General features: G+C 45.8%; 1 protein-coding gene across 2 annotated transcripts in view; it reads left to right on the top strand.

Moving 5' to 3' along the window:
* INTS9 (integrator complex subunit 9) overlaps window positions 1–20,414 on the top strand; it is a 109,850-nt gene that overhangs the window by 89,116 nt on the left and 320 nt on the right. The window contains exons 13-17 of one of the 2 annotated variants that reach the window (XM_082657415.1): window positions 2,588–2,712; window positions 4,742–4,909; window positions 16,673–16,771; window positions 17,474–17,611; window positions 19,507–19,638. In XM_082657415.1, the coding sequence (XP_082513541.1) occupies window positions 2,588–2,712; window positions 4,742–4,909; window positions 16,673–16,771; window positions 17,474–17,611; window positions 19,507–19,638 (662 nt within the window). Of the gene's footprint in view, window positions 1–2,587; window positions 2,713–4,741; window positions 4,910–16,672; window positions 16,772–17,473; window positions 17,612–19,506; window positions 20,310–20,414 lie in introns of those variants that run through there. The other variant, XM_082657414.1, reaches the window with a different exon arrangement.

Genomic DNA, 20,414 nt, shown 5'->3' with positions numbered 1-20,414 from the left:
AATCATTCTAATAATCATTCTAATAATCAGTCTTGCTTTACTTGCTTTAGGACTTACTTACGGAGGTGGATCTTTCTCCTTTGGTTATAGTTTACTCTGGCTTGCCGTTTTTCTTGTGGAGACCAACCCCTCAGAATAAAACTAATCCTTAAATGAGGGCAAGTTAGGGGTTTGACTTAATCACTATCTTATTTTATCAGTTCACGGTCTTCAGACAGCCTTAGAATTTGAAAATCTCAGGGCAATGAAGTAAAAACACCTTGATCTGAAATCTGGTCCGAGTTACTGTAACCTCAGCCGGGTTACTCACCGCTCTGAGCCTCACTTTCCTCTGTAAAATGGGGTTGTTGGTCGCTCATCCTCAGGCAGCTCTGTGCATTTCGTGAAATGTTATAAGAAAGCACTCCTTATAGTGCCTGGCACAAAAGCCCGTTGAGAAAGTACCAGTAGCCTTCTTAGAGTTCTCTAATTACCTTTAAGACGTGAGCCATGGAGGAGAGTCGAGTTATGCCCAAAGCTTTGGGGTCAGGGATGCTTGGGCCCTTCCCTGTGCTCAGCCTGTTGTGAGGACCAACCAGAGGCCACCAGGAACGCACCAGTAATGGAACAAAGTTGGGGTACTGACTCCTTACAGTGAGGGGGTACCGCCATGGGGAGGCAGGAGGCATCGCCAGGCACGTTCAGAAGAACTTACAGGCCGTGGCTTAGGTGATTTTGGAGGTGGGTTCCTTGTCCTGGCTTGGGTACCATCAGGAAGCAGTAGTTCTCTGGCTGGGTATCTTAGTGATTCTTGTCTAGAAGGTGAGAAGAATGGAGCCAGGAGAGGACAGTGTTTGCTTGTTTGGTGGTTCAGACATGCTGTGGTCTTACGTTCAGGCATGATTAGGAAGGGTCTTATTTTTGTCTTGATCCGTCGTGGTCACTGCGTGGCCTTTTCTCACGTCAGTGTCATGTGAGGTGGTTTATGTCCAGTAAGCGGGTGCCACCGTGGCCTGGCCGTGAGTGCCGGGGGCGCTCAGAAGAGCAGCCGTCAGGCGCTGCTGTTCTCCCTCGCAGACTCCCTTTCAGCCACAGGCAGAGGAAGTCAGGCCCTAAGACGTTGATTCACGCTACCCAGAGCCTCACCATTGCCAAGTTCTGCTAAGCAGGAAGTCATCCAGAGAACGCTGTCTGTAGTAGGACTGAGGGGGTCTCTCCTGTTCTTTCTGATGAGATGTTGGCTCTGATGTGACAGTGGGTACAGTATTACAGAGACACAGAAGAGGCGTGGCTATACTCCAAACGTCCCTCCAGCCAGCTAAGAAGAAAGCAAGGGCTACATGATTGTCCGTGGCATTCATTACCAGACATTCATCTGGGTAAGGAGTATACATTTAAACTGGTGTGTTCACTTCCAGAGCACAAGTTGTGTCATTGACAATGTCTGCGAGGTTTGGGGCCACCTTATCTGGTTGTATTATGACTGTGGGAGTTGTAGCTCACACAGTATCCGTACAGAGAGAGGCGCTTATCCCCCAGGTAGCCGTGCTGGCCTCATTTGGGTGGTCTCTGGGTTCTTCCTGGGTAGACAGGATCCACTGGAGGGGAGGTCATTTAAAAAATCTGGAAGTTCTGTGAGTTGCCCTGAGGTCACCGAGTAAGTTCCTGGGAGCGGTGTGTGGAAAGCTGGGGCCGTAGGAAGTGGCGTCCTCGCAGGGCACAGACTGTGTCAGGAACCTGCGTGTCGTTTTTCACACCAGGAATGAGCCACTGCTTTTGGCCCGAGGTGGGCAGCTTCCTCCTGCGGAGCAAACAATCCCCGCCAGGCTGGCCGTGGTGAGCGGCTCTGCAGAGAACAAACCAGCCAGCGTGGCAAGGACAGTTCCCAGGCGCTGCACTGGCTCTGCTGATGGGGCATCGCAGCCTCAGCACAAGCATTTTGTTGACATGGGGTCAGGATCCTTCTTTTTCTTCTTCTGCGTGCATCCTGTCAAGTAGGAGGCACATGGTCTGTCTCCTACCTGGGGGTGACCTTTGAGCACTCTGTTCGAGTGGCTTGTGCCGGATTTCTCCACTGTGAAGTCACCGCTCTGTGTCAATCAGTATCTTGTGGGGGACACTTCGAGCCTATGTACTTATCCTGGTCTTCCCCATGTGTTTATCTAATTTTTTTTAGCATCTATTGATTCTGGTCCAAATAAATTATTACTGTGATGGTTGCCAAATGATGAAGTTTTTTTTTCAATTTCATCACTTCTTTTACATTTATTAGTTGGCATTTTGTTGTAAAGAAGAGCTTTCCTTTCTCACCCATTTACTTATTTATCCCCTCATTTGTCTCATCTCTCTCTCCATCTGTGTTGAAAACCTGGCGCTCACGCCGTCCCTCCAATTCCATATCCATCCTGCAGCGTTCAGTCCAGCCTCCCCCTCTCCTTATTTGTAAATCACTCCTCTCTCCCGTGATGGGGAATCTGGCTCCTGTAACCTTCAGTGCCTTTCCTGTCATGCTGCCCGTCTGCTGGGCCTCAACCATGCCAGCTGCTTCCTCACTGGGCCGTTCCTCTGTTGCCTGCATTTAAAATTTTCTTTCTTGTGCTCCCCTTAGAACCCGACTTCACATACCTGGAAGCACTGGCTCCCTACCAGCCCTTGGCCATGAAATGCATATACTGCCCCATTGATACGAGACTGAATTTCATCCAAGTGTCAAAGCTGCTCAAAGAAGTGCAGGTAATGGGGAAATTGTGCTGGCGGCTCCCGCGGTCCTGGCATCTCTGTGCGGATTATGTCTGCGGTGTGAGGGCCAGGATGGCGAGCTGCACTGCTTGTCTTCCTCACCCGTTCTCGGTCTGTGGAGTGCTCAGCCCGGTACCCTCCAGACTCCAAACCGGTGGGCTTTACACCCTGAAAGAAGTTTCTCCTCTAAAGAAATCAAAAGTGGGAGGAAAAGAAAGTGTAAACAGTGTCTCATTTTTGATGAGGACCATTTGTGTCCAGTTAAAAGCAAATTACCCCCTCCCACCACCAAAAAAAATCATTCTAGAAACATACTCGTCAAGCTGAAAGACAGCTGAACTGAAACATGTATTGGGCCCTTGTTGCACACGTGGGTTAGTACCACAGTGTTATGCTTTTGTTAGCGGATTGTTTTGGTTTGGTGGTTGTCGCTTTTTTGTTTGTTTGTTTCATTTTGCATTTTCTGCCTTAGAGAAAGGGAGGGAGTAGTTGGGGTAAAGCATAGGCGAAAGGAGCACTGTTGGCCCAGAAGGAGAACGGGGAGGAAAACCTCACCGCCCTGGGTCACTTATCATTCGGGTGGCCCGTGTTTCGGGGTTGGAGGGGTGGTGGCAGTTGGTGAGGAAAACAGCTCAGAACAGGCGAGAGGAAGGGTTCTGATGTCCCATCACCTCGGTGTGCCGGGGACCTTACGTGAGCGCTGGGGTGCCCTGGACCCTAGTCGCTGAGCGAGGTGTGGTTGGCTCCCTACATTTCTTGGCCTGAGCTGGGAGATCACTTTCCTCCTCTTCACAGAACCCCTGACCTCAGGAAGAGAGGCACTAACAGGAAACTCTAAGGAAGGGTAGCAGGAAACAGAGAAAGCTGGAGGCCTCCGGAGCGCAGGGGTAACAGCTGATGGTGACCCCAAGCTTGCTGGGCCTTTCTCTAGACATGGTTGGAGCAGTTAAGTCACTTCCGATTTCCATGAGCGATCTGATACACCACTGTGTGCCTGTCAACTTGCTGGAAGAAACAGTTAAGAGCCTGTTGTTTTCACTCCTGAGTAATGTCACCCTCTGTCCCTGAACCATGGCAGACTCCGCAGCCCCTCGGTGGTGTGTGAATAAGGGAAACAGGAGGCCGCCTGGTCTCCACTGCAGGGGAGGAGAACCTGGGGAGAGTCCTCAGGCAGTGACTGTGGAGTCGACTGGCTTTGAGACAGTTATAAGATGCTAACCAGGCAGGAAGGAGGGTGAAAGGCAGTCTGAAGAGGAGGAGAGGTGTCAGTCCTAAAGGACAAGTGCGGTTTGAAACACAACCCGTCAGGTCTGTTGGAAGCCTTGTTTTTCCGGGAACTGGAGGCTCGGTCCAGACTCTTCAGTAAACGCAGTGACAATGCCTTGACTCTCTGGGTGCCACGTTCGGTTGGCAGTTGGGTGGTATTTGGCCAAAGTAAACATTGACTTACTAATTGGTTTTCTCTCAAGATAATAAAAAGAGACATCTGTTAAAAAATAAAAAAATGCTATCTGATTCAGTGTGTCCTACACAACTGAGGATAAGGCCTCACCATTGCGCACTGCGTAGTACCAGTAGACCTGCAGGTCCAGACCAGAAATCCAAACTAGCCAAAAAGTCACAGTTCTTGCTAATCAGCCAGTAGTGGTACCAAGTCGATGATGGGAAGTGACGAGAAGACTGCCCTCAAGGGGCTCAGAGGTCATTTGAGGGTAGACCCATGGCTGTCACCATCAAAGTGACTTAAATACAATGAAAAAATAAATGCAAACCAAGACAGTAAATCCCTTGCTCATCAACATGGCCGGCAGATCAGGGCTTTTCCCTGAAATTTTTGTTCTTCTTTCCCCCCACTTCACTGGTTACTTGGGTTTGACAGGATGAGAATTCGAAACGGCCAAATGGTGAGCCTGAGCACTGCAAAGGGAGGCTTAGCTCAGGACGCGGCCCCTCCTGCCTCACAGCCTCCTCTTGTTTCCTCCTTCTTCTGCCCCCACCTGCCCCTGTCACGCTGGTTCCTCAGCCCCTCCACGTGGTCTGTCCTGAGCAGTACACCCAGCCGCCCCCAGCGCAGTCCCACCGGATAGACCTGATGATTGACTGCCAGCCACCCGCCATGTCCTATCGGCGCGCCGAGGTCCTCGCCCTGCCCTTCAAGCGTCGGTATGAGAAGATAGAAATCATGCCAGAGGTGAGCTGTGCTGCTTCCCAGGGTCACAACCGGGTTTTCCACTTGAGTCTGCGGAAGACCGTCCCAGCAGTGGCTTTCTTTGGGGTTTGTATCACACATGGATGAACCAAAGCACATCGACCCTTAAGCAAGTAACTGGGAAGAGAGGTGGGATTTTCAGAACCTCCTCATTTTTCCAGTAATGAAGTAACAGCTATCAACCTCAGGCCTGCTGGAGCACTGCTTATATTAAAGCTTAATGTGTGTGGGAGGCCAGGGCGCAGGCCATAGCGTGGAGAACAGGTAAGCCAGCGTCAGCTCTGTCCCTAACCACCTGAGGGTGTGGGTTTCTTCGTCCCTCCTGGACCCCATTTATGAGTGAGGGCCAAGTTTCACCAAGTTCAGAGATAGATGGAGGAGATGAGAGTAACCAAAAAGTAAGGAATGTAAACTTTGATTACTATTTGCATGCATTTTAGTATAACTTAAAGATTTTATTCTACTGAAGTCTAATATTTTTTAGTTCTCTGATATCTGAGCTTGTTTTAATAGGGAAAAAAGGTAAAAAGCATGTCGTGCATGTGGGACAGCTGAGGTGGGTTGCGCCTGAGTGACGGGTGTGGGGAGGGGCAGTGGGAAGCGTGTGGCCCAGCTGCCGCAGTGACGGTGTGCCGAGCTCTGAGGACGCTGCTTTTGGCTTGCTGTTGCCGCCGGAGACGCTTAAACATGTTTTTAGCAAACAGGAAAAAGAAGTAGGAAAACTTAAAAGCAGTGTCCCCCGATTCTCTCTGGAGCTCAGAAGAGTAGCCAGATCTTGGAGTTTGAAGGCTAAGGCCCTGAATGTTGCCCATTTCCAAGACCCTAACAAAGGCTGGTGGTGGAACAAGGCCAGGTGCCATCAATGGGGACCCAGTGTCCGGTACATTCAGTCCTTTCCACAGTTAACCTGAGTTGTTCTTTTTTAAATTAAGAGCAATAGACAGGGGCTTCCCTGGTGGCACAGTGGTTAAGAATCCGCCTGCCAATGCAGGGAACATGGATTTGAGCCCTGGTCCAGGAAGATCCCACATGCCACGGAGCAGCTAAGCCCATGGGCCACAACTACTGAGCCTGCGTGCCACAACTACTGAGCCTGCGTACCACAACTACTGAAGCCCACACGCCTAGAGCCCATGCTCTACAACGAGAGAAGCCACCACAATGAGAAGCCCGCACACCGCAACAAAGAGTAGCCCCCACTCGCTGCAACTAGAGAAAGCCCACGCACAAGAACGAAGACCCAGTGCAGCCAACAATAAATAAATTAATTTATTTTTTAAAAAATAGAGCAATAGACAAAGGAGATCCAAACAGATTTCCGTAACTAATTTAGAGAAAATTGATTCAGCAAGATAAAACTAGCAAGACTTGTTTGCTAGATAAAACTAGCAAGTGGTCGTGTTTTTCACTAAGACACATAGAAGTAGATGATCGTTCACATTTCACATCCATTTTCATTTCACTCTTGGTTCCTGGGGAGGGAGCCGTCACAGCACGTGTCCCCTCAGCAAACAGCATGTGGCCGGATTGAGGGGGCAGAAGAGCTGCCTGTGAGCCCAGGCTGGAGAGATGAAGTGGGGAAAGTTATAAAGGTGATTTTTTTAAAGGGGCAGTTTATTGCTTATTGGTAAGCAGTAAACCGGTGGAGAGATATGTATGGTTCCTCAGGTTGACTGCTTTGAGTGTCATTGGGATGTTTGTGGTCTGCTAGTTCTTTAAAAGGAAAATAGCCATTTTTCGTTGGAGCTTGTGAGAGCAGCTGCTCACACCCTGGTATCTGGGCTCAGCAGCTGACTTGCATTTCTCTCTGATAACAGCTCCTTCACAAGAGAGGTGGCCAGGGCTACCTGTGTCAGGAGTTTCCTCACGACCTTAGTACACCTGACAGTGAGCAGGGAACTGGCCTCTCCTCTGCTCTTCCCTTTGAGGCCACGTCCTACTGAGACCCAAGAGAATAAAGAAAGTTCTTTCAGCTCTGAATTCCAGGTTATCCTTTCTCCATATTTCATTGGCCCAGCCCTTTGGCTCCCCCATTTAATTGTAATGCAAATAATATGTTTATTGAGGTGTCACTATGGGCCAGGATCTGTACTCAGCACTTCCCATGGACTGTCTCACCCATCTTATGAGATAGGTACGCTTACTCAATTAGACCTGGTCTTTTCCATCCCTGAGGAAACCTAGGTGATCACCAGTATGTGCCCTTTGTGCCCCAAAGGTCATTCCTAACATATGTCACAGATTTTGTCCTGTAAGTGAGAGTAGAGCCCCCAGTTGATCTGTGCCGCTGCGGCAATGGGGCACCCAGCCCACGGCCTTCCTGTGGGGATCGCAGTGCGGGGCTCCGTGTAATCCATCACCAGCCGCAGCAGCAGCACTGGGGACTCGTTAAAAGTGCAGGTTCTCCAGCCCCACCTCAGGCCTGCTGAATCAACACTCCAGGGTGAGGCCCAGCAGTCTGGGTTTCAGCCAGCCCTCCCCGGGAGCCAATGCTTGCTAAAATTTGAGGACCGCTGGTGTAAGAGACCTATTTCATATATGCCAGTTTTCAATACAAAAGGCAAAAAGAGGGGAGAATGTTGAGTTTTTAAAGACAAAAACAAAATTACTATCCATCTACAAAGAAACAGTCTTACTAATAAGCTTCTGGCATTTCCCATGCCCAAGTTTATCCTCACCGTGATTAAACAGTCCACATTAAGCTTGTCTGTTCCCATTTTAAATTACCAAAATAAAAGATAAATCTACCTCTTTTATGCCTTCTGACACTGAGCCAGAGAAGGAAGGGATTGGCTTTGGGGAGTGCACAGCACGCTCTTCTATCTTTCGTGAAGCTCCTCCCTCAAGTCCAGTGGGAGTAGACCAGCAGCCTTGACCCTGAGACCTGCCCCACGCCCACCTGTTTGTCACTGCTGGTCTCTGGGGGGGTCACCTCCGTCTTCCTGCAGGTCGGCCAGGGCTCTTTTTGACCAGCTGTCCTCCTGAAGCCTCCTGCTAGAACATTGAAATAATTGCTCTTTGTTTTAGACTTCCAGTTGCCTAACCCATCAGGTTAATATTGCCTGTGTTGGAATTTTTTGTTTCGTTTAGTAGTTTGGCGTTGATGATGGATTTTGTTTTCTTTTTTTTTTTTTGATTGGGAGGGAGAGATGAAAGCAAGTTCCCCTCCAAAAAGGGGCCAAGTTTTTGTTTTGTGGTTTGTAGCAAAGAAGTGGCACTAACCATCCCCACTTCTAGTTATTTTGGTTGTTTAATATGTTTTTATGATTGTGCTTTTCATTTCCTCTGCATTTTGCTCATCTCAAAGTGAAAGGCTGTGACCCAGTGTCTTTGCGTTATTTTTGTCTGGTATTTACCTTCTGGCCAAGGTCTGTCTTACAGTGGCTGGGCTTGAAGGCTTAGGGTTAGATTACAGTACTCTAAGCCAGCAGTCCTCAAACTTTTTGGTCTCAAGACTTCTTAAAAATTAGAACCCCAGAGAGCTTTTGTGTATGCGGGTTATATCTATTGATATTTGCTATAATAGAAGTTAAAACTAAGACATTTTAAAAATATTTAATTCTTAAATGAATAATTATTAAATAAAAAATAATATAAACCCATTAGACGTTAACATTTTTTTTTATTTTCATTTACTTTTGGCTGCGTTGGGTCTTCGTTGCTGCACGCAGGCTTTCTCTATAATGGCGGAGAGGGGGGGACTACTCTTCGTTGCGGTGCACGGGCTTCTCATTACGTGGGCTTCTCTTTGTTGTGAAGCACGGGCTCTAGATGCATGGGCTTCAGTAGTTGCAGCACGCAGGCTCAGTAGTTGTGGCTCGTGGGCTTAGTTGCTCTACGGCATGTGGGATCTTCCCAGATCAGGGACCAAACCCGTGTCCCCTGCATTGGCAGGCGAATTCTTAACTACTGAGCTGCCAGGGAAGCCCCTAAAAGGTCTTTTTTTGGAAAATGTTTCAAAAAAAAAAGATAAAGAGAAGAAGGGCACTGTTCTATGTTTGCAAATCTCTTTAACGTCTGCCTGTTGAAGATGGCTGGATTCTCCTGTCCCCTTTTGCTTTCAGTCTGTTGTGATATACAAGTCATGTAGCCTCTAGAAAATTCTAGTGAACCCTTGTGAGAGAATGAGAGTGAAAAGGCAAAACATTATTAATGACAATCATATTGACCTCGATGCTACAAAAGAGCCTCAGGAGCCGCAGGGGTCTCTGCCACCACACCTGAGAACCAGCACTCTGGATGGTCTTCTTTTGTTTTTAAGGCCCCTCAGGCTTCTCAAGCTTTTATGTTTATGACTCTGTCGTAAGATTCATTTTTCAATAAAAATAAGCTTGTTCATTCTAGAAAACTTGGAAAATAAGGGGGAAGAAAAAGGATAAAGACAAAAAAAATCAGTCCTAATCCCAATACCAGACATATTTACTGTCCAATTTTTTTGTATTTGCTTTGTGCGTTCACTCTGTGTGTGTGTTTAAGTCATACCTCGTATAATATCTTTGTAAAGTAACAGTATATTGTCATTAAATATATTTCAAAAGTATCTTAGGTATATAATGGTCTATCATAAATGCATCGTAATTTAACTGGTCCTTTACTGGTGGACATTTATTATTTCTGCTTTTTCAAACTATAAATAATACTTTCAGAAACATTCTTTTACATAAATCTTTGTATGTGGAATGTAGATATAGAACTAAAAGTATCATTTGGTTTTGCCTGGGAAATGCATGTGGGACGTGAAGGGGTTAAAATCTGCTGCTGTTCTTTAGGTTTTGCTACTACTAATGGATGCTTGTTTCTCCCCCAAATGAAAGTGTGTCCTGTGCAGCTTCCTTGTAAATCCTCCCTCTTGGTCCCTGTAGCTGCAAAGTGGGAGAGCTGATGGGCATGCGCTAATAGAAAAATTCTATTTCTGGGGTGGTAGGTGGATGCATCCTCCTTCGCAGAGGTGTCTGGCTGAGTCGTCTTGTGAGCTCTAGGTAGACTTCCCTTGTGGCAGGGCTGCCACTTCAGAGAGTCTTCTTGAAGATAGAATTTATTCCTGGGGCTGCCCAGGGAGAGCCTCTCCCCTGCTTGGTTCCCACAGTGCTATCTGCAAACCTCCCAAGCCAATTCTTTGACTTTAAAGTTCTGCCAGACAACCTGACCTTTGATCCTTTGATGGGAACAATACAGTGTAGGAAGGAAAAGATTATTTATGGATGGGCATTGTCAGGAGCTCAGAGCACACACGCATCTCAGTGGGAACATTTCACACTGGTTTCATATGTTTTCTCTTTTTATCCCTTTTTTTTTTTAATTGAAGTATAATTGACCTACTGCTGTGTTAGTTCCTGGTGCACAACATAGCAATTTAATATTTCTATACATTACAAAATGATCATCACACTAAGTCTAGTTACTGTCTGTTACCATATGACTTTATTACATTACTGACTATGTTTCCTGTAATGTACGTTTCATCCCTGTAAATCAATCTCTCTTACGTATTTCACTCATCCCCTTATCCCTTCCCCTCTGGCATCCACCTGTTTGTTCTCTGTATCTATGAGTGTATTTCTTTTTTTTTTTTAATGTTTGTTCATTTGTTTTTTAGATTCCACATATAAGTGAAATCATGGTATTTGTTATATTATTTCACTTAGCATAATACCCTCTAGGTCTATCCATGTTGTCACAAGTGGCAAGATTCCTTTTTTTTTATGGATGAATAATACACACACACACACACGCACACACACACGTACATACACAGACCACATCTTCTTTATCCATTCATCTGTCAGTGGACACTTAGGTTGCTTCCATATCTTGGCTATTGTAAATAATGCTACAGTGAACATAGGGTTGCATATATCTTTTCAGATTAGTGTTTTGTTTTCTTTGGGTAAATACCCAGAAGTGGAATTGCTGGATCATATGGTAGTTCTATTTTTAATTTTTTGAGGAACTTTTCCATAGCAGCTACACTAATTTACAATCCCACCAATAGTGCACAAGTGTTCCCTTTTCTCTGCATCCTTGCCAACACTTGTTATTTGTTGTGTTTTTGATAATAGCTGTTCTGACAGGTATGAGGTGATACCTCATTATGGTTTCAATTTCCGCTTGCCTGATGATAGTGATGTTGAGCATCTTTTCATGTGTCTGTTGGCCATCTGTATGTCTTCTTTGGGAAAATGCCTATTCAGGTCTTCTGCCAATTTTTCAGTCAGGTTTTTGGGGGTTTTTTATGTTGAATTATATGAGTTCTTTGTATATTTTGGATATTAACCCCATCTGATATATTCTTTACAAATATCTTCTCCCATGCAGTAGGCAGCCTTTTTGTATTGTTGGTAGTATCCTTCACTGTGCAAAACCTTTTTGTTTGATGTTGTTCCATTTGTTTATTTTTGCTTTTGAATCCCTTGTCTGAGGAGACATCCAAAAAAAAAAAATTGGGGCTTCCCTGGTGGCGCAGTGGTTGAGAGTCCGCCTGCCAATGCAGGGGACGCATGTTCGTGCCCTGGTCCAGGAGGATCCCACATGCCGCGGAGCGGCTGGGCCCGTGAGCCATGGCCGCTGAGCCTGCGTGTCCGGAGCCTGTGCTCCGCAACGGGAGAGGCCACAGCAGTGAAAGTCCTGCGTACCGCAAAAAGAAAAAAAAAAAAAAATTGATAAAAGACTGCCGTCAAAGAGCATATTGCCTATGTTTTCTCCTAGGAGTTTTGTGGTTTAAGGTCTTAGATTTAAGTCTTTAATCTATTTTGAGTTTATTTTTTATATGGTATAAGACATGAGACTTTTGCATGTGGTTGTTCAGTTTTCCCAATAACATTTATTGAAGAGGCTGTCTTTTCCCCATTGCATATTCTTGCCTCCTTTATCATAGATTAAATGACCATATAAGCATGTGTTTATTTCTGGGCTCTCTATTCTGTTCCATTAACCTATATGTCTGTTTTTGTGCCAATGCCATTTTGGGTTTTTTTGGGGTTTTTTGTTTTTATGCAGTACACGGGCCTCCCACTGTCGTGGCCCCTCCCATTGCGGAGCACAGGCTCTGGACGCGCAGGCCCAGTGGCCATGGCTCACGGACCCAGCCGCTCCATGGCATGCGGGATCCTCCCGGACCAGGGCATGAACCCGCGTCCCCTGCATCGGCAGGCAGACTCCCAGCCACTGCACCACCAGGGAAGCCCCTGCCATTTTGTTTTAATTACTGTAGCTTTGTAGTATAGTTGAAACTCAGAGAGTGTGATACCTTGGGCTTTGTTCTTCTTTCTCAAGATTGTTTTGGCTATTTGGTGTTTTTTGTGTTTCCATATAAATTTTAGAATTATTCTAGTTCTGTAAAAAATGCCATTGGTATTTTTATAGAGTTTGCATTGAATCTATAGATTGCCTTGGGAAGTATGGTTATTTTAACAATATTCTTCCAATCCATGAGCACAGTATATCTTTCCATTTGTTTCTGTTGTCATCAATTTCTTTCATCAGTGTCTTAGAATTTTCCAAGTATAGGTATTTTACCTCCTTGGTTAGATTTATTCCATGGTGTTTTATTCTTTTTGATGCAGTTGTAAATGGGATTGTTTTCCTAATTCCTCTTTCAGATAGTTTGTTGATACTGTATGGAAATGCAGCAGATTTCTGTATAGTGATTTTGTATCCTGCAACCTTACTGAATTCATTTATTAGTTCTAACAGTTTGGTTGTATCTTTAGATTTTCTATATATAGTATCATGTCATCTGCCAACAGTGACAGTTTTACTTCTTCCTTTCCGATTTGGATTCCTTTTATTTCTTTTCTGATTGCTGTGGCTAGGACTTCCAGTACTATGTTGAATAACAGTGTCAAGAGTGGGCATCCTTGTATTGTTCCTTATCCTGGAGGAAATGCTTTCAGCTTTTCACCATTGAGTATGATGTTAGCTGTGTGCTTGTCATCTATGGCACATATATGTGCCCTATATTTAGTATGTTCCCTCTATACCCACTTTCTTAAGAGTTTTTATCATGATTGGATGTTGAATTTGGTCCAAAGCTTTTTCTGAGTCTATTAAGATGATCATGTGATTTTTATTCTTCTGCTTGTTAATGTGGTGTATCCTGTTGACTGTTCCGTGAATATTGAACCATTCTTGCATCCCTGGGCTAAATCCCACTTGATCATGGTATATGATCCTTTTAATGTATTGTTGAATTTGGTTTGCTAATATTTTGTTGAGACTTTTTTCATCTACGTTCCTCAGTGATATTGGCCTGAGATTTTCTTTTTTGTGTGCTGTCTTTGTCTGGTTTGGGTATCAGGGTGATGCTGGTCTTGTAGAATGAGTTTGGAGGCATTCCTTCCTCTTCAGTTTTGGAAAGGTTTGAGAAGAGTAAGTGTTAACTCTGATTTAAATTTTTGGTAGAATTCACCAGCGAAGCCAGCTGGTTCTGGACTTTTGTTTGTTATTACTGATTCAGTTTCATTACTGGTAATCGCTCTGTTCATATTTTCTGTTTCTTCCTGATTTAGTCTTAGGAGATTGTACATTTCTAGCAATTTATTCATTTTATTGGCCTGTAATTGTTCATAGTAATCTCTTATGATCCTTTGTGTTTCTGTGGTGTCAGTTTTAACTTGCCCTCTTTCATTTCTGGTTTTGTTTGGTCCCTCTCTCTCTTCTCTTCATGATTCTGACTAAAGGTATATCAATTTTGTTTTTCTTTTCAAAGAAGTAGCTCTTAGTTTCATTGCTTTAGAATTTCTTCTGCTAACTTTGGGTTTTGTTTTTTCCTTTCCTAGTTCCTGTAGGGATAAGATTAGCTTGTTTGAGATTTTTCTTGTTTCCTGAGGTAGGCTTGTTTCACTGTAAGCTTCCCTTAGAACTGCCTTTGCTGCTTCCCATAGATTTTGAATCGTTGTGTTTACATTTTTATTTGTCTCCAGGTATTTTTGAAATTCTTCTTTGGTTTCTTCATTGGTGCACTGGTTGTTGAGGAGCATATTGCTTAGCCTCCGTGTTTTGTGTTTTTTGAAGTTTTTTTCATGTAGTTGATTTCTAGTTTCATAGTGTGGTTGGAAAAGATGCTTGATATGATTTCAGTCTTCTTAAATCTACTGAGACTTGTTTAGTGGCCTAGCATCATGTGATCTATCATGGAGAATGTTCCATGTGCAATTGAAAAGAATGTATATTCTGCTGTTTTGGGCTGGAATGTTTTATATATTTATATATATATATGCGCACCATTTGGTCTAATGTGTCATTTAAGGTGTTTCCTTATTGATTTTATGTCTAGATGATCTATTCAATGATGTGAGTGGGGTGTTAAAAGTCTCTTAATATTATTGTATTGCTTTCGGTTTCTCCCTTTAAGTCCATTAATGTTTGCTTTATAGATCTTGGTGCTTCTGTGTTAGGTGCATATACATTTATGTTACATCTTCTTGCTGGATTGACCTGTTTATCATTATGTAACGCCCCTTTTATTACAGTCTTTGTTTTAAAGTCTGTTTTGTCTGAGTATAGCTTTTCATTTCATAGAATATCTCTTTCCATCCCTTCACCTTCAGTCTGTGTCTCTCCTTATTTCTGCAATGAGTCTTTTGTAGGCCACATGTAGATGGGCCTTATTTTTTAATCCATTCAGTACTCTATGTCTTTTGAGTGGCAGATTCAGCCCATTCACATTTAAAATCATTATTTTATAGGTATGTATTTATTGCCATTTTCTTAATTATTTTCTGGTTGTTTTTGTAATACTTTTGGAAAAGTTAGCTAATAGTCTTATGGGAGTTCCTTTGTATGTAACTAGTTGCTTTTCCCTTGCTGCTTTTAAGATTCTTTATCTTTAATTTTTGCCATTTCAATTACAATATGTCTCGGTGTGGACCTCTTTGGGTTCATCTTATTTGGGACTCTCTGGGCCTGCATGTCTGTTCGTTTCCCAGGTTAGGGAAGTTTTCAGTTATTATCTCTTCAAACAGTTCTCTGCCCCTTTCTCTATTCTCAAGTTCCCTATTATGTGAACGTTAGTGCACTTGATATTGTCCCAGAAGTCTCTTAAACGATTTTCTTTTCTCTTTTCTTTTTTCTGTTTAGATTGGGTGATTTCTACTACTCTGTCTTCTAGTGTGCTGATCTGTTCCTTTGTGTCAACTAATCTACTCTTGATTCCTTCCAGTGTATTTTTTGTTTCAGTTACTGTGTTCTTCAGCTCTGGTTCTTCTTTATATTTTCTAACACTTTATTAAAAACTTCTAACGTCTCACTGTGTTCCATCCATTCTTCTCCCAAGTTCATTGAGCATCTTTATGATCATTACCTTGAACTTAGCAGGTCAATTGCCTGTCTCCCCTTTGCTCAGTTCTTCTGGGGTTTTATCTTATTCCTTTGTTTGTAACATATTCCTCAGTCTCCTCATTTTGCCTAATTCTGTTTTTATTTCTGTGTGTTAGGTAAGTTGGTTACATTTCCCAATCTTGGAGAACTGGACTTTTGTAGGAGACGTCCTATGGGGCCCAGCAGCACACACCCCTCTGGTCACCAGATATATGCTCTAGGGTCACCCCCTTTGAGGGCAGAGCTGACTACCACAGGAACACTGGTAGGTGGGGCTGCCAGGCCACCTACCCAAGTGTGTGGGTCTTGACTCTACCATGTCTCTGCCCCACTCCTTATTGTGACTCCTTCATATCTTTAGTTGTGGAAGATTATTTTCTGCTAGTCTTCCAATCATTCTCATCTATGGTTGCTATATCTACAGTTGTAATTGTGGAGTGCCCATGGAGGAGGTGAGCTCAGGGTCTTCCTACTCTGCCGTCTTGGCCACCCCCCCACCCCCCGTTTTTTGGTTCATGAAATAGTCCTCACATCCGTTTGCTAGTCATTTCAAATATCCTCACCTGCTTCCTCTGCCCATTTGATACTGATCTTCATGTTTACATAAATGGCATCTTGCATTTTTTTTTTAATAAAGGAGGCTTGGATAGGTTGAGGTCTGCATGCGTTTAAGAACAGTAGTCAACTAAACTCGAGTGTTAGGGCCTCTCGTAAGATCACATGTCACTACTGGTGGCTGGGTTAGGGGACTCTGAAGTTGCAGAGGAACGGGTACACATCAGACTCTGGTGTTAGAGAAAGAGATGGCCCACAGGTAAAAGCTGTGTACTTCACCTTTGGGAGAAGTCAGATTCCCAGGAATTAGACAGCTCAGTCCGTCCAAATGCTGCTGTCCCTGCCCTTCCTGCCTGTCATTAGTCCCCTGGAGAGGTGAAAGTCGGCACTTGGTGTATATTTTGAGTGAGGAGAAACCGTGTGTGTGTGTGTGTGTGTGTGTGTGTGTGTGTGTGTGTGTGTGTGTGTGTGTGTGTGTGTGTGTGTGTGTGTGTGTGTGTGTGTGTGTGATGTATTTTTGATTAAAAATGATTTTTAAGTTTTTTTACTTCTTAAAGTTATTTGGTCATTTTAGACTGCAGTGATGTAAATAAAAATTCAAAAGAAAACGAATAATTATGATCACTAAAGGCTGTTTTGACATTTGACGTCTGGTACCGTTCCACCAGACTGGCAGGGGCACATGGTGCTGCGGGCCTGCTGGCCAGGGTGACCCTGACCCTGGGTGTCACCATCCAATCCTGGGCCATGCACAGGGGTGGCACTGCTGCCCGGTGTGGCCTCCTAGCCCCTGCCTCTGCACAGCACGATGGCAGCACCCTCGTCCCCCCAGTTTACAGGGAGCCTGACTGAAACCCCTCTGTTTGCTCCCAGCTTGCGGACTCACTGGTACCCATGGAGATCAAGCCTGGCGTTTCCTTGGCAACCGTCTCGGCCGTGCTGCACACTAAAGATAACAAGCACATTCTCCAGGTATTGTCAGGGAGGGCGAGGGCCCTGAGATACAGCGGACCTGCGGGAAGAACCCCGTGCAGGTGGGGGCCCTCCCCCCAGCGCCTCGCGCCTCACTTCATGGCACGTGTGCGCCTTGGGGGCAGCTCTTTGGGCCCTTGTCTTCACCCCCGCCCCGAGAAAAACCCCCTTCAGGGTTGGGCTGTGTCGCTCTTGTTCCTCTGCATCACATGCCCATAGCGGCCACTTAAAGTGCGCTGGACCCCGGGCCAGGGCCCTACTGGGTGTTGTCTTATTTAATCCTCACAAAGTTCTCTTTACTATCACCGTCTTAGAGGCAGTCTCTCTGCCCTTCATTTTCTTGACAGAAGGACTGTAGCCAGTCAGTCTGACCCCACAGCCAGTGTTCTCGGAGCTGCTGCCCCTTCATAACCGACACGGGTTATGAAGACCTTACGCAGACAGCACTGAGTTCAGTCAACTGAAAATTAAGAATCGATTTTGATAAAAGGAAGAGATCTTTGCCGAATAAGGTGTTAATTCTATGTGGATAGTTGGCTTTAGCTTGTGTGCATTATGTGGAAATCCAGCTGGAGCCCCAGCTGATGGTGACCCTGAACGCAGGCCCAGGGCCCTTCCAGGAAGCGGGTCCCGTGGGCCGGGTAGCTTCACTCGGGCTCCCGGGTGACTCCTTGATGAGATCCCTGTTTTCCTCCCACCCAGCCCCCGCCCAGGCCTGCCCAGCCCACAGGCGGCAAGAAGAGAAAGCGGGCCAGTGACGACATTCCAGACTGCAAGGTTTTGAAGCCTCTGCTGAGCGGCTCTATCCCCGTGGAGCAGTTCGTGCAGACGCTGGAGAAGGTGAGCGGGTGGGGTGCGCTGTCTGAGGCCCCGCGGCCCCGCTCCCGGGAGCGCGTGCTGCCGCTGTTCACCGTCTCCAGTGTCTGCGCTGCTGGCCCTGCAGCATCTGCTTGCTCCTCGGTCATGGCGGGGACAGAACCAGGCGAGGGCCACGGAGACTTAGAGGAGAGCGGGCCCCCCTTCCCCCCAGCACCAGGCTGCCCCCCACCCCCACTTCTCGTGGGAACCAGACCAAGGAGGGGCCTTGCTTTCTTCGAGGACGTAGCTGTGACAGATGGGGCAGGGGGACGGCCAGGAGAAAGAAGGGTCTGCCCCCTCTAGAGCCCCACTTTCCTATGAGAAGACCCCTTGCTGTCAGAGCTAGCATGGCCAAGTCAGAGGAGATACGAGTCTCGGGCAAGACTCGGGGGCACAGGGGTCACTGATGCCAGATCCGCAGGCACTCAGGAAGCAGAGCCAGCGATTCCCAGACCGGGTGGGAGGAGAGAGAAGCAGGCAGTCATTGTGGAGGATGGTGGTGCCTGCACTGGCTCAGCGGCCATCCCACCCCTTGTGCCTGCTGGCTGCTCCCCGCAAGGCACAGATTCCATGACTACAAGTAAAAAGAAAAAAGTTTAACCTGAAAAGATTTTGTAATTCTGGCTTTAGTCACAGGACTTCAGAGATCCCTGTTTTGGCATCAGAATTATAGAATCCTTTATAGAAAAGAGGAGGAATTGGCTAAAGATAATATTATTCGTGTTGCTTCTTGCAAGAAGAACTGCAACTATAGTAGATCATTACAGGAAAAGAGACTTTCTTCTGTTAAACTATTTACTGCCTTTTGCCCAAACTAAATAACTCAGTCGCTGAGGTCTTTCAAATCTTAAAAGCTTTCTCTTTATTGGGAATTGTTTTCTTCAGTAGTCGTTTGATTTTCCCTGAAGGGAGGGCTTTCCCCAAGTTGTGTGGCTCTCCTGGCCCCTAGTGACATGGGGACACCCCGTGGGAATTACCCCAGGGAGCTCCATGTGCCATGATCACACCAGTAGCAGCTTCCTCCCGACCGTGCTGCGCCCCCCGGCCCTGCTGACGGGACTCACGCTTGACTTGTTTCTTAAAATCTTCAAACAGCTTGCTTTCCCAGAAAGACTTTGTTTAGCTCTCCTGCCTGGGTGCTCGGGAGTTGACCCCTAGGCCCCGACCCTAGCTACTCCCCCCACCATTTCTGCCCCACCTCCTTTGCAGGAGGAATATCCGTGGCTGCCCCAAACTACACTTGAGATTTCCAGAGCCAGGTGTGGAGAATCTCCCTAGGTCATGTTCATTTACCTAGCCTGTGTCCTTTCCAGGCAAATTAGTCCTCTTTCCATTTCTTTTCTTCTTTCTCAACTTGACATGTGATGTGTAAGAAAATTCTGAATTAGCATTGGAGGTGGCCCTGGAGAAGTATTTGATATGCTGCCTTATCTGTCTTCTCCCTTGGGAGGAATTTGCCACATCAAAAGGTCAGTGGTATCCTGCTGTGAAGAATGGCATTTTCCTGGGACAGGATGGAGTTTTACCAGGGACCACAGGCGTGGTATGGAGGCTGGTACGGAAGAGCCTGGCATCCCAGGCTCCTGAGCTCAGGTGCTTAGATGTGCTCCTCAGATAAAAGCTTAAGCAGGTTGTAGGAATTCTGCTGTGTTTTGCATGAGATATTTGTATGTTTGGGGGCTTCAGTTTGAATTCTGTTGCTGTAGCTGGTCCTGTGATTAGTCTGTAGAATTGCACTGAGTGTCCAAAATGCCAGTTTCTAGGATGTTCAGTTTAGCCAATTCTAGGAAGCGTGATTTTAGAACTCTCAGTTGCTGAAAAGTCCTCTGGCTTTTCAGAGCACCCAACATCCTCCTGTCCCTTTTCTTTTGGAGCAGCATGGCTTCAGTGATATTAAGGTGGAAGACACAGCCAAGGGCCATATCGTCCTGCTGCAGGAAGCTGAGACACTCATCCAGATCGAGGAAGATTCGACCCATATCATCTGCGACAATGACGAGATGCTCAGGGTACGCCTGCGGGACCTTGTCCTCAAATTCCTACAGAAGTTCTGAGTGGAACACGAAAGCCATCTCCACTTCCCTGAGACCCTGCTGCAGTCCTTCACTGTGGCTGCCCAGCACCCAGCGGAGGAAGGCCATGCAGCCTGGCAGGTCTCTGTGGTGGTGGTCTCTGGCTTGAGCAACATTCTCAGGAGTTACGGCCAGAATCTCCCAGTCTGGCTTCTTGGTACTGTTTCAGGCAAGAGCTTTTCCTTTAACCTTCAGCCTCATCTTCTTCCCAGTCCTGCCTCTCTCAGGTAGCCAGGCAGGTGAGGCAACAAGCCAAGGAGAAGGCTGAGAGCTACGGCAGCTTTCCAGGAGGTTAATAGTGGACGGAGAGGTAAAAAGATGAGGACTTGTGACCTGTTTTTCATGGTTTCACAGGCCTTGGGCAGGGGAACTAGTCTTTGAGTTTGTTTCACTGTCTACAGCGCTGCACCTGATAAGAAAGATGCTCCCCCAAAATTAGCAAAATGAACCCATCTATCTGTATTTTACAATGTGAGCTCATTTTGTTAATAAAACTTATTTTTTATAGAAGTAGCTGTGTTCTGGTAAACCTACAATTTATATAGCCATTTAGTATCTGAACGAATATGAAAATATACAGAACTGAACTTAGAAAACACCACAGCGAATTTGAGTTTGGTATGTGCATTAGTATATTTCTTAAATTGTACGAACGGGTGCTTAACTTCATCTGAGCTGTGTCAGTATGAGAAACACCAGCACAGAGCGCTGAC

This window comes from Grampus griseus, assembly GCF_964374135.1.
Source record: "Grampus griseus genome assembly, chromosome: 6".
Taxonomy (NCBI): domain Eukaryota; kingdom Metazoa; phylum Chordata; class Mammalia; order Artiodactyla; family Delphinidae; genus Grampus; species Grampus griseus.
Note: the sequence above shows the minus strand (reverse complement) of the source record. Positions and strands in the feature narration are given on the sequence as shown.